This window comes from Colletotrichum costaricense, assembly GCF_030867565.1.
Source record: "Colletotrichum costaricense strain IMI 309622 chromosome Unknown Scaffold_1.1, whole genome shotgun sequence".
Taxonomy (NCBI): Eukaryota; Fungi; Ascomycota; class Sordariomycetes; order Glomerellales; family Glomerellaceae; genus Colletotrichum; species Colletotrichum costaricense.
In genome coordinates, this window is record NW_026848230.1 from 374655 (window position 1) to 387635 (window position 12981).

At 53.8% G+C, this 12981-nt stretch overlaps 5 protein-coding genes across 5 annotated transcripts; 3 read left to right on the forward strand and 2 right to left on the reverse strand.

The window, feature by feature from the left end:
- Nucleotides 1-585: 585 nt before the first annotated feature.
- On the forward strand, nt 586-1950 carry CCOS01_00148 (carboxypeptidase A; the record flags this gene model as incomplete). The annotated part of the gene is made up of 1 exon (XM_060448345.1): nt 586-1950. One exon carries the CDS (start codon nt 586-588, stop codon nt 1948-1950), a length of 1365 nt encoding a protein of 454 aa, XP_060319783.1.
- Nucleotides 1951-2208: 258 nt separating this feature from the next.
- On the reverse strand, nt 2209-3932 carry CCOS01_00149 (cytochrome P450; the record flags this gene model as incomplete). The annotated part of the gene is made up of 3 exons (XM_060448346.1): nt 2209-3458; nt 3514-3549; nt 3605-3932. The coding sequence occupies 3 exons, from the start codon at nt 3930-3932 to the stop codon at nt 2209-2211; spliced, it is 1614 nt and encodes a 537-aa protein (XP_060319784.1).
- A 3233-nt stretch (nt 3933-7165) lies between these two features.
- Nucleotides 7166-8716, forward strand: CCOS01_00150 (chitinase-1; the record flags this gene model as incomplete). Its single annotated transcript, XM_060448347.1, has 1 exon — nt 7166-8716. The coding sequence occupies one exon, from the start codon at nt 7166-7168 to the stop codon at nt 8714-8716; it is 1551 nt and encodes a 516-aa protein (XP_060319785.1).
- A 1019-nt stretch (nt 8717-9735) lies between these two features.
- On the forward strand, nt 9736-11734 carry CCOS01_00151 (uncharacterized protein; the record flags this gene model as incomplete). The annotated part of the gene is made up of 3 exons (XM_060448348.1): nt 9736-10213; nt 10402-10488; nt 10566-11734. 3 exons carry the CDS (start codon nt 9736-9738, stop codon nt 11732-11734), a joined length of 1734 nt encoding a protein of 577 aa, XP_060319786.1.
- Nucleotides 11735-11910: 176 nt separating this feature from the next.
- On the reverse strand, nt 11911-12390 carry CCOS01_00152 (uncharacterized protein; the record flags this gene model as incomplete). The annotated part of the gene is made up of 1 exon (XM_060448349.1): nt 11911-12390. The coding sequence occupies one exon, from the start codon at nt 12388-12390 to the stop codon at nt 11911-11913; it is 480 nt and encodes a 159-aa protein (XP_060319787.1).
- Between the last annotated feature and the right edge of the window lie 591 nt (nt 12391-12981).

Genomic DNA, 12981 nt, shown 5'->3' on the forward strand with positions numbered 1-12981 from the left:
CTCAATTAAAAATTCAGCACCTCGACTACTAACGGAAAGATTTGTCAACGTTCTGGCCTGAAGCCTTTTAGGTGGCGCTCAACCTTCGGTCGTTTTGCATACACCTCCGAACCTCAACGGCCCAGCGTCTCTACACATGTCTAAGGCTGCAAACTTACGCCCACATTTGCTGTTTTAACGCCCCCTTTCTCCCTCGACGGCGTCTGCAGGTATGTTATCTCAAAGTATAAGTCAGCTCAAGTGATCTTATGATACTTTATGTCAACCAGCTTGAGCGTGTTGGCATCGAATATCAACCACCGGGCATTGGACACACATCTATATTAACCTTTTGCCTTTATTGCAGAAAATCCTCGTCGACATGCAGCCACACGATTTAAAGCCAGCAATGTTCACACACATAGCTCCATACTATCTCGGAAAGGTCCTGTGTGAGAATCGTGCAGACCAAGACAGAGTAGACTTCCGAGAACACTCGGCTCATATATAGGTCATCATGCTCTTTTCAAACAATACCTACACGATGAGAATTTTTGAACCAAGCTCTTCTCAATCGTAAAATCGGTACACGGAAATTCCAACAAGATGGGAATTTACAAGGGTCCGGTGACTTCTTTCAAGAAGATCACCAAGCTTATCGTTACGGCCCTTCTTTCTAATGGAGACACCATCCAAGACTATCGCCTCATGGATTCAGCAAAAGTCAATACCATTGACCGCTTCCATGATGGCGCCAGATTCCCTAGAGGCATCGGCACCAACCAGAGCAGCTCTCCCGATGACTACAGGACCGTCTTCAACTCCTGGGAGGTGAACAGCGCCATGAAGGGCCTCGAGAGGGAGTACGGCGTCCAGCTCACTCAAGCGCCCTTCGATACCTATTGGAAACAAAAGTCCACCGTCGCCTTCCTCCCCGTCCCCGACGGTGTCAGCCGCGTGGAGCGCAAAAATTACCGCGTTTACCTCACCGCCGGCGTCCAGGCCCGCGAGCGCGGCGGCCCAGACAGTCTTCTTTACTTCATCTCTGACCTCCTTTGGGCCGACAAGCACAAGGCCATGCTCGTCTACAACACAACCACCGTCTTTACACTCGCGCAAGTCCGACAAGTACTGTCCCTCGGCATCGTAATCTTCCCCCTGGTCAACCCAGACGGTAAACTATGGGACGAGCGCTGGAATAACTGTTGGGGCAACAACATCAACCCTACTTCCCGCCCCTCTGAGAATGGCATCAACGGTATCGGCGTCAACATTGATCGCAATTTCAACTTCACTTGGGACTACCGCAAGATCTACAGCCAGCAGGCTCTCGACGTCGCCTCCGACAAGCCCGAGCATGAGCTCTTTCACGGCCCCGCACCCTTCTCCGAAGCCGAGTCGCGGAACATGGCGTGGGTCATCGACCAGTATCCATCCATCAAATGGTATCTCGACGTCCACACGAAGAACCGCATCGTGAGCCACGCGTGGTCGGACACTCCAATCCAGACCACCAACCCCGAGATGAACTTCCGCAATCAGAGCTACGATGGCAAGCGCGGTGATGTGAACACACAGTATGGCGAGTACATGACCCCTAAAGACCACGACATCTACAAGGATATCTCGAACAACATGGCCGAGCAAATGGAGAAGGTCTCTGGCGAGCCTTTTTACAGCATCGACAAGCTCCGCAAGAAAGGACGGGTCTTCCAAGGCTCTTCTGGGGCTGCCATCGACTGGGCGTACAGCAGACATGTCGTGAACGAGGCGGCTACCAAGATTATGAGCTTCAAGCTCAAGTTTGGCATTTCGGAGGAGGAGGCGGCGGAAACTGGGCAGAAGGGCGGGTGCCAGTACTACCCGTCGCGCAAGATATACAAAAGGGGTATCTCGGAGAGTGCTGTGGGATACATGACCTTCCTTCTCAATGTCGCCAAGTATGAGAACATGAAGGGTCCTTGGCCTTGAACTGAAAATCGTGAACCAAACAATATAGCTCGGGCCACATATAGAGCAGGAATCAACTACTCATCTCCTCCACTTCATTTTATGGCTCTAGTCGATCATTTTGTCTATCCTGATACCTCTATGTAGTGTCTCATGTCATTCGTGTCATCTCTCGTGTCTCAGCCATTCCAACATAAGCCGTATCGATGGTTTACTCATGACACTGTTCATACATTTCATGAGGGCGCCTGTCCAAAGTCTAGCTGCTGTAACAGTCCGTCATGAATTTCCTGCTTTCTTGGGCAAGAACCGGGCTTTCACCCCAGTGAGCATCGCCATGAAGTAGTACTGTATCTCTGCTTCAGGCGGCATCTCAACCTCCAAATCAAAGTGCTCCAGAAGCGCCGGTATCGTCTTGTAAACGATGAGCTCCGCGAGGTGTCGCCCGGGACACATCCTTCCGCCCCCGCCCCAAGTAAGATTAAACCGTTCCATACCCTTGAGGTCCCTTTCCGTGTCCAGCCAGCGGTCCGGATGATATTCTTCCGCGTCTGGGCCGAATATTAAAGGGCTCCTGTGTAGTGAGACAGGGTTGCAGCCGACGGTAGTCCCGGATGGAAAGGTCTTTCCATGGACTGTAAGTCCTTCAGGGGGCACCGTGCGGGGCAGAGCCATCCCGAGGACAGGATATAACCGTTGCGCTTCTTTAATGGCTGCTTGCGTATAGTCTAAGCGGATGGCGTTATCATACACCTTTGGGTCTTCGGCCGCGGAGCAAACTTCCTCGGAAATCCGTTTCTGCGCCTCAGGGTGTGATCCGATCATAGACATGATGGACGTCAACGCGGAACACATGGTCTCATGTCCGGCCCCGAAATTAGTGATGGCCATCCGACGGAGATACTGCTCCGTGAATTCGGGCTTGTCCTTGTGTAGCTGGATCAGATCCACGAGGAAGTCTTCTTTGCGATCATTCTTCGAGACCGGCTTGTTCGCCAGGGACGAGGTGACCCTCCGCGAAACCTGCCGGTAGACGCCGGTGAAGAATGGCTTGAAGTTCTTTGGCGTCTTGTACGTCACGCGCCAGAGGTTAGCAAAAGTTCTCCCGCATGATTTGGAGAACAGCTCCGCCTTCACGGCAAGGGGGAAGAGCCCAAAGACGGATTTGCGTCGCCAGCCGAGGTAGCCGTGGGTGCTGGAAGAGTGGTCTGTGTGGTCGCGGAGGTAGTTTGGTGACCAGGTTAGGACGACAGCTGAGAGGGACTCGACGGCTATGATGTGCATCCATTCCTTGAGGTCTACTTCGGCGCCATTGAGAGAACGGAGCGTGGCTATCACTCGAGCTAGGACTGCGTCGAGAGCAGGTTCGTGCCGTTTGAGGTATGCTGTCTGGTAGAGCGGTCCGATGAGACGCCGTTGTAAGCGGTATCGTTGCGGGTTACGTTCGGATAGCAAGTCTAGTGTATCTGGGGACGAAAAGTTCGGAAAGGGTGTAAAGGTGATGTCTGGTCTTTGGAGGGCAGTTGACACTGTAGACTTTGTGTAAGCTGGGAGTAAAGTGAGATGAGGATCGTCATAACGTACAATAGAAATCGGACTTTTCATAACCAGTGCCGGCTCCTGTAAGCGAGTAAGCATGAGATGAGACCTTCTTCACAAGATACAGTCAACATACGATAAATGTGCTTGAATGCATCTACAGAATCGAACCAAACCTCATTCGGCCCAACTCTCACGACCGGCCCGTACCGCTTATGAAGCGTCTTCCCCAGCGTGAGCATACGCCCGTTGCGAACGTGGTAAGCATACCACACATTGGAAATGGCAGCGAGTCTGGGCCCAGGTACGCGAGCCAAAGGGTGAAGAAACAGACGGTACCAAACGACAATGAAAGCGACGAGAATGAGTGAGGATGACGTGAGTAGCACTACGTTACGGAGAAACGATACTACGCCGTAGACGCCGAGCAGCGGGCTGTATCCTCCGAGCGCCGGAGAAGGCATCGCAAACCCGGCGCTTCGGACGGGAGCGCGCGATAAGGGGTTGGACGGGGGCGAGATGTAAGGTAAGGTAGGATGAGTGAGGTGATACGGATAATGTGGGTGAATATGTGAGGGAGGCAGGGTGCGCGTGATGCGGCGGTTGTGGCTTTGCAGCAAGCGGCGCGCCGCAAAGCAGAGAAAAATTTCGCGGGGGGGCGCTGGTGGGAGAGCTGCGGCGCGCACACGCCATTCGGACCGGCCCCACTGTCCGGAACGGGGAATCGAATAGGGGGCTGAGCCAATTGGCTTTCGGGCGTCGCCGCTGGGTTTCCCTTGCATTCTTTACAGATACACTAATGCCTACTACCTTAGTCTCGACTGTGTATCCGTAGGTAGTGCTACGGTGTATTGCATCTTTACCTCAGCTACGACTTGAATGGCAAGGCAAGGCGGGAGAAGGGCTTCGCTCGGGCCTAGATTTCTTGGTCTGCTTTAGAAGGGACCTGGGAAGCTTACGCTTGTGCGGCTGGGATCACATAGGGCTCTTATGCGCCGTCTCAGGGGTGGGCCCTGCCGTTTCGCTGCTGGGGAAGCCCCCATGGGCCATAGCTCGCTCGATGGACCGTCTGTGGGTTGCCTCCGGCTTTGGATGCCGAACTTTCACGCTACGCAGGCCATGATGGATCAACAGTACTCATTGTGATGTGATTCCTATGAGAATTGTAGTCGGTCTCTAGTGTTGCTATTCCCATCGCTGGTTTTGTCGGTTTATGAAGTCCAAGTAAGCACTGCCCTTCTGCAGTCGTCGTATGTCCGGGGAGATAGGGGATCCAACAGACCATGAACAATCAAGTTACTGACTTACTCGAGCTGGCGGCTACAAGGCAAGTGACACTTCCAAGTTCCGATGACAGCTCCGTTCCCGGTTCATCCTGGATCGACCAAGAAAGATTACCGTTGCAGTGAGATTCGCTCTCAGACCTCGTTCGTCCGTCTGGAATTGATCATCGATCTGGTGTGCCACGTCAACTCGCCTCCAATACCCAAGTACTCCCGAGACCCTGGAAAGTTCAAAATAGCTTTATCTTTAGAATCCCGTCATCCTATATTGTTTCAAAGCTTTAGCCGAATTATAAGACGGATCATATTATATCTCATCACGCCTTTGATACTGGCTTGAAAGATTGGTGGAAGAACATCTTTGATCTCTCATGTATCATCGTGGCCAAGTTGTTTTTTGTCGAAGATGAAAGGAAATCACTAGACGGAAGCCAACTTCCGTAAAATGGCACTTTGTTGGCAATGAAGAAGAAATTCGATGAAACCTCCTGAAGATCATTGGAATCACATGTACTCGTAGCCTCCGTCGAACATTACCTTTGGCACGCAGAGTCTAGGTTGAAACGGCAAATCCCGCTACGGGGAGACAAGAAGCTGAAAATCATCATCTAAAGAAAACCCGCAAACGGGGCAACTATTGGATGGAGAAACTTTAGTTGTCGATCTGAACATGGCTTCATATTCTCCGTAATGGTGTGATGCTCCAGAGACTGCCGTCAATTATGCTTCAACTGCACGAGGCTAAAGCTCTACACAGCTAACACCACGGTACAAACACCAATGATTGGCGTGAAAGGCGGACACTTGCAAACAGCTCCGACCCATGTCTCGTCAATTTGATCCCACATCTCGGTTGATCGACGCTTCTTGGTGAGCTTGAATCAAATTGATTGTGGTGTACGTCGCCCTGTTGGAGTAAATCGAGCTAACGGTTTCATCGACTCTGCAACTCCACTGAAGCATCTTACTACAACTGGATACAATGATTGGAGCACGTCAATCCCAATCGGGATGAGCCTTTCGAAAACCAGCTCAACTTTGTGACGAACATGTTCCCTTCCAAGAATAGATGCACGCAACATACGTACGGCAGGCTGAGAACATCAGGCTCAGAGGTGCGTACGCAAACCTAAAGCTGGACAACTGGCTGGTAGGGAGCTGAGAGTCCACGTCATCGAGGCAAGCTCCATTGTAAGGGAGCATAGGGGGGCGATGGCATCTTCCGTAGTTTCTAGCGCTTCTTTTCCCAGCCTGTCTCACTCCCTTTGATCTCGCTTTGAGTCACAAACACGCAAATGCTAGTTCTTCTTTTTCCCGGCCTCAAGGGTCTGGTGCATGACAACTCCGAAAACTCCCTTTTGGGAAACTTCGGCCATCATCGTCCGATGTTTGTACAATATGCAAGCAATTTGGAGGATAAAGTCGCCAAAAAAGTGACAATTGGTGTCAACGCAAGCAATTCCGTCGCCACATTCCTCAAAGCGGTCGACTAACCCGCCCCTGGCCCCGGGCCACCGGCGCAGCCCTTCGGGGCGCTACCCGGGATCCTAATTCGGGAAGTGGGCGGGCTTGCGTGTCCCAGCCCCAAGGGCTGTCTCGGGAGAGCTTTTTTGGCCTGTTTGTCCCTGCATAGGATTAGGGGGCCAGAACAACTTGTCAGTGACAGGCGTTAACAGCGTCGAAACCAGACGTTTCGAAACAAACGGTCTCTCAAGGCCAATCGTTACCAAACTTTCAGACGCACTAGACCCGACGAACACCTCCTGTCGTCCCCCGTTGCTGGATACTACCAGGCCCCAAAGTGGCTTACTGTGCTGTGTAAACCCTGGTGTCCCTTGTCGGGGCTTCATGGAGCCATCTCACTCAACTTGACACCGCCCTATCGCGGCTGGGCCAACGATGAACGAAGACGGAAAGCCGCGCAAGCAGACATGCCACAGCATACTATGTTCAGTCAAGCATTGGAACAGCTCCCCACAGTGACAATGGGGCTTTTCTCCGTGCTTTCTCGAGAGTCGATCATAGCGTCACGGAATATTCCCTGATGGGCCCAGCCCGCGATGGAGCCACTGGGACATCGAATTGCGGAGCTGAGCCGCGTTGTCGTCAACTCCTCGACTCGAAGACGTGCTGAGCATGTCACTTGGGTGTAAGTCGAGAAACTCGAGCTAAACCATCCCGTCATCGGTGTCAGTATAGTACCTATCGAAAGAAGATATAAACGCATCGGATATCCAACTAATCCAGACTCTTCTTTTCCTTCTCATCACCACACTCATCTCATCTTATCTCTTCTGCATCTTCTTTCTTTTCCTCAACAACCTCACTTGTTCTACCGCAACCCCCCTTCTTTCTTTTTTTTAACCTCGACCTCACCCTTTTTTTCAACAACTTCACTTCAATCATTCGCCAGGATGCGTTCCAACCTCATTTTCGCCCTCGTTACCGCCATCGCGGCCATCAGCTCAGCGGCGCCGGCGCCCCAGGCTTCTGGTGCGCCCCCGTCCGGCACTGGGCTGGCCCCCCCACCCCACGGCAGTGGAGCTCCCCCGAGCGGCACTCCTCCCCCGCGCCCCTCCGGCACCGGCCTGCCTCCCAGCGGTGCCCCACCTTCCGGCACACCCCCAGCTCAGCAGCAGCGCCGCTTCCGTGGCATGATGAACCGTCGCCAGAACTCGGCCCTGCCCTCTGGGCCCCCGCCCTCCGGCGCACCTTCCGGTGCTCCCCCGAGCGGCACTCCCCCTCCTCGCCCCAGCGGCGTCGCTCAGCCCAGTGGTGGCGGCCACGGCGGCTTCGGTGCTCAGGAGGCCGGTGCTAAGCCCACTGGTGCTCCCCCGTCCGGTGCACCTCCCTCCGGCGTCCGCCCGAGCGGTCCTCCTCCCTCTGGAGTTCCTCCCTCTGGTGCTCCCCCCAGCGATGCACCCGCTCCTACCGGCAACGCCAAGCGCGCTGAGCCCTCCGGTGCTAAGCCGTCTGGACCTCCTCCTTCCGGCGTTCGCCCCAGCGGTCCTCCTCCGAGCGGCGCACCCCCCTCCGGCCTTCCTCCTTCGGGCCCTCCTCCCAGCGGTGCCCCTGCTCCTACTGGCAATGCCCGCCGCGCCGAGTCTGCTCCCGCAGGCCCCAAGCCTACCGGCCCTCCCCCGTCCGGAGTGAAGCCTTCCGGTCCTCCTCCTTCTGGCGCTCCTCCTTCAGGTGCCCCGCCTTCTGGAGCTCCCCCCTCTGGTGCTCCCGCTCCTACTGGCAATGCTCGCCGTGCTGAGTCTGCTCCCCCAGCCAAGCCCTCTGGCGAGTCTGGACCTCCCCCTTCAGGAGTTCGCCCTAGTGGCCCTCCTCCCTCTGGTGCTCCTCCTTCTGGTGCTCCTCCCAGCGGCGCTCCTAAGCCCACCAACGCCAAGCGCGCTGACGAGTCTGCCCCCGCCGGTCCTAAGCCTACCGGTCCCCCGCCTTCTGGAGTGAAGCCTTCTGGCCCCCCTCCTTCCGGCGCTCCTTCCGGTGCTCCTCCCTCTGGTGCACCTCCCTCCGGTGCTCCCGCTCCTACCGGCAATGCTCGCCGCGCCGAGGACGCCGCTCCTACCGGTACCAAGCCCACTGGCGCTCCTCCTTCCGGTGCTCCCCCCTCCGGCGCTCCTTCTGGAACTCCTCCCCCTAGACCTTCCGGTGCTCAGGCCGAGGGTGCTGCTCCCTCCGGCACCCCTCCCCCTAAGCCAACTGGCACTCCCACCGGCCCTCCTCCTTCCGGCGCACCCTCCGCTCCCGCCCAGAAGCGCGCCGAGTCCGCCCCTCCCTCCAAGCCTTCCGGCACTCCTCCCTCCGGCGCTCCTCCCTCTGGCACCCCTCCTCCTCGTCCCAGCGGTGCTCAAGCTGAGGGTGCTGCTCCTAGCGGAACCCCCCCTCCCAAGCCTACCGGCACTCCCACCGGCCCTCCTCCTTCCGGAGCTCCTCCCGCTCCTACCCAGAGCGCCTAAATAGCTCTCTCGCTAGAGAGTCACGAAGACGATCATCAACGATAGACTTGAAGTCATCGGTTCAGCCCGCACAGCAGCAGCGAATTTGATACCATCTTGAGTCTGGGTTTGTCTTACCAGGAGACATTGGGCCATGGCTGTCAAGCATTGAGAGCAGAGAAAGAAAGAAAAGGTGGATGTTGACACGAGACATGGGACAGTTGACGACGATGGCGGTGATCACTTGGCTAGTCATTTTTGCTTTGTAGATATTGGTTGAGATTTTTGTGGGCATTGTATCATAGCATTTCTTTGAGAAAATCTGAGAATAACAGCGCTGTTACTCGAAATCGCTTCTTCCCTTTTTGGCTACTTTACTATGCAATGATGACCCAATTGATGTTGAGCTGCACTGAACTTGTGGATACATCCTTAAACTGTTGCCTGAAGGTTCCCGGTTTTGTCCTACGCGTGGCTAGCAAAATTGGGTTACGACGAAAAGATAAAGTCTCAGCTCTATCCGTACTGCATTGTGGAATAAGAGGAAAAGGTAGGAGGGTCGTATTGCCAGCCGTTGTACTAATGCATGCAGTCATCAAGGGGCCCCGGAATATCAAACTCTTCTCGTCTTGCATGATTGGTAGAAAGGTACGAATTCCTGATTTACAGGGGACCTGGTTGTCAGCTTGTATGCATGCGCCAGGGGTAACAACCCATATCACATGGCATCATTAGATCCTTCGATTCCTTCAGTGCGATAGCTGGCGGCTGTCGCAGTTCAGCTCGGAATCTGGCCAGGGTTTTCAGAGACACAACGACAAGCCCATCAGGCCATGTACCAGGCAGCAGGCTTAGCCCAAACTCAAAAACTTTAAGATAGACACTATCCTCGCAAAATACGCTAGGGAAGAGGTTCCTTCGCGTTGTGGGCTTGACATCTTAATGATCCCTTCATGAATAACCTTCCACGACCCTAGGTTCTAGCTCCCGCAAACGAGCAGCCCTGACTCGGACGATCGCGCAGTTCAATAGTATCGACAATGATTTCTCAAGCTCATCGGTCGACGAACGGCCCGCAGAAGGATGAGCTGATCCATCAAGATGAGGCAGGGCATCGAACTTCTCACAAAACCGTGCCCAAAGTCGTGGAATCTCATCTGGGTGATTATGACATTTTACCAGCCAGAGAGAACACCCTTGACAGCGTGGCGGAGCCTCACACATACTCGACTTTGAGATGGTGGTACATGGAAATAGGATGTTGTTTTCTCGCCGTTGCAAGTCTCGTCGCTCAGGCAATCGTCCTGTGGCAGTACGATGGCAAGCCGCAAGATGCATGGCCAAGCACGATCCTGACCCTCAACGGTCTGATCGCGATTCTGTCTACCGTCTGCCGCGCGACCTTCATGATTGCTGTGGGTGCCATTCTCAGCCAGGCGAAATGGAATCATTTCTCTGGAAAGAAGGGTGGATACCATAGACTGGATGACTTTACGTTGATCGACGACGCCTCGAGAGGTTCATGGGGTAGCTTGCAGTTGATGTGGAGGTTCAAGGGAGCGTAGGTCTTGAATCGTATTGATTACACCAGAAATCTACCAATGCTGACAAGGATCTTATGCACATTGCTTGCGTTGGAGCTGTGTTGACAATGTTGTCCCTTGCTTTGGGCTTCTTCTCCCAGCAACTGATCACTTTGAGGATAGACCAGGTTATGAGCAACACGCAAGGCCAAGCAGGTACCGTTGCCAGAAGTCAATGGGCAAGCACGGTGTCGGGATACTCAAACTCTTGTAAGTCGCTCTCTTCCAGAGTTGGAGACGCAACTCTTCTATTCGTCGCATGATCATGACACTTTATGTTTTCCCAGGGAACCCCCTATCACCCACGAAACTTGCCATGTACACCGGATTCATGTCTACGGAAGTCAACTTGCCGCAAGTGACCTGCCCCACTGGTAACTGCACTTGGCCCATCATTCCGACCGTCGGTGTCTGCGGCTCCTGTGTCGACCTAACATCGGAGATCAAAATGAACCGAAGCTCTTCTGCGAGTTGCGTTGTGACTGCGCCTGACGGTGCGCGTCTTAGTGGTTACTGCGGCACAGGATCCGACTGGATGCCCGTGTTCAACATCAGCACTGGCTCGAACCGCACCTTCGAGTCCAGGGATCCTCGAATGATCAAGGCGGACGCGCCCAATCTGATTGCGCAGTTCAGCGGTCTCGGTATTCCTGGCGGGATGCCGGCGACGACCCCACTTGATGACTCCCGCGCGGCTGAGTGTGCTCTGTGGTATTGCCTCCAGGCGAGGAATATCAGCGTAGAGTCCGGACAGCTGAAGGACGAGATTGTCGATACCTGGAGTGAGGTGGATGAAGGCTCGACTTCCACCGGGAGAAATGTCACATTCGTGAACATCCCGGCCAACTTCAATACCGAGGCAGGCAAGAGCTACGGAATGGGTCCATTTCAGATGTACGCCATGAAAGCATACGCAAAGACAAACATTATAGGAAACGTCAGCGCCGATGGGACTTTGGGGATTGTCTTCACCTCGGCGTCTCCCTTTGCGGACGGAATGCACGCCAGTTTCGGGGACGTCGGCAGCTGGATGGAGAGACTTACAAGAAGCTTGACCAACGACGTACGCCTGAACAGTAACGACACTACAGGCAACGACGCTTTCAGAGGTACCGTGATGGCTACCCAGGTTGTCATTGTAGTGCGCTGGGCTTGGATCGTATACTCTGTCGCCCTGGTCGCTGTGTCGGTGATTTATCTCGTAGTTGAGGTTCTGCGAACGAAAAGGAAAGGGCTGCTGCCATGGAAGTCCGACGTACTTTTGCCAGTATGCATGAACATGGACGATGAAATCAGAGAGAAAGCAGCCGGCGGCATAGTTGAGCCTGGCGGCCTCAAGAGACTGGTCGGAGATGTTCCGGTTCAGCTCAAGGCTGACAGGACAGGCGTCATCCGGTTCGCGCAAGAGGTCAAGACCGATGGAACCCATTCGCCCAGAGAAAATGCGAATGAGTGACTTGTTAGGTATACCTGATCCTGTTCTAGGGCTCAGTTTGAGGACACGATGCAGGCATGTCAAGTAATTGAGGTATGGAGTGCAATGATATCAAGAATTCATGATGGAGATATGGCATGGAAGCTCCTACCAAGAGATGACTCTACAACGATCTAGCTAGCCGTACAGAAACCTCATCACGCCTTAGCATCTAGGACGTGTGATTCGTTCGCACTGACCTTGCTATGCATGAGCATCACTGAATCCTTGTCGCAGAACTCGATAACCCTCGTGACCTTGGAACCGTCCTCGTTGAAGTCAAAGAACCAACTGAATTCCAATTGAAGATTCTCTGAGCCGTCTTTGAACTTAATATCCGAAGAGGACGTAAGTGCCGCCTTTCGAGCTTCGGAGTCGACGACGAGGTTTGAAGTAGTAGTGGCCCCGACTATGAAGACGGCGATGTCCTTGGCGAACTGTGTTTGGTAGGCCGCGTTGTCGAGGATAAAATCGCCCGGTATGCCAAACGCTTTGGTCATGGAACGGGGGAGCAGTTGGCGGGTGCAGTCTGGGCTGACCTCGCGGTTGATGATTGAGGCGTCATTATGCTTTTCGCCGTCTGTGTATGCCTCGAAGAAGGACTTGATGGTCGCCTCGACTTTTTGTCGGAATGCCATATTTGAGGACTCGGTACAGCGATTTGCGTTGAACTGAGAGTGAAAAAGTGAAGGAGAATCACCTGCGAGTGCCTTCGAATATCACTGATGTGTTGGCATCTTCTTATAATCATGCATTCCTGGCAGGTGTCTCAATGATCTCACAGGATTCAGACTCCTTTCATCTCACGTCAGCCTATTATTAGCTCCAGAACCATTGGCAGTCCACACACCCCGCGAAGTGGTGATTAGCGTACCAATTACGCCTCCTTCTGCATTAGGCATGAGACACTCGGCATTTTATTCGAGGGCTGCATACGATGTTCCTTTGAGAACTTTTGTCAACCAAAGGCCCTACGGCATACCCGGTGGGGATTTTGATCACTTGATATCAAGCCGCCTGCAATTACTGTTCAAGGAGAGTTAATAGCATGTTTTCCAGTTGGCGTATTGTTCGACACTCGCATAACAGGAAATCCGTCAGGATTGCTTACTTCCTCCCTGAAGCCGTCTAATCACGGGCCAGTAAGACCCAGAGGCATCACGTAAAGGCATGATGAATGGCCATATTCAACAGATATGTGTCAAGTGTCAAGTCAAACGACACAGTGA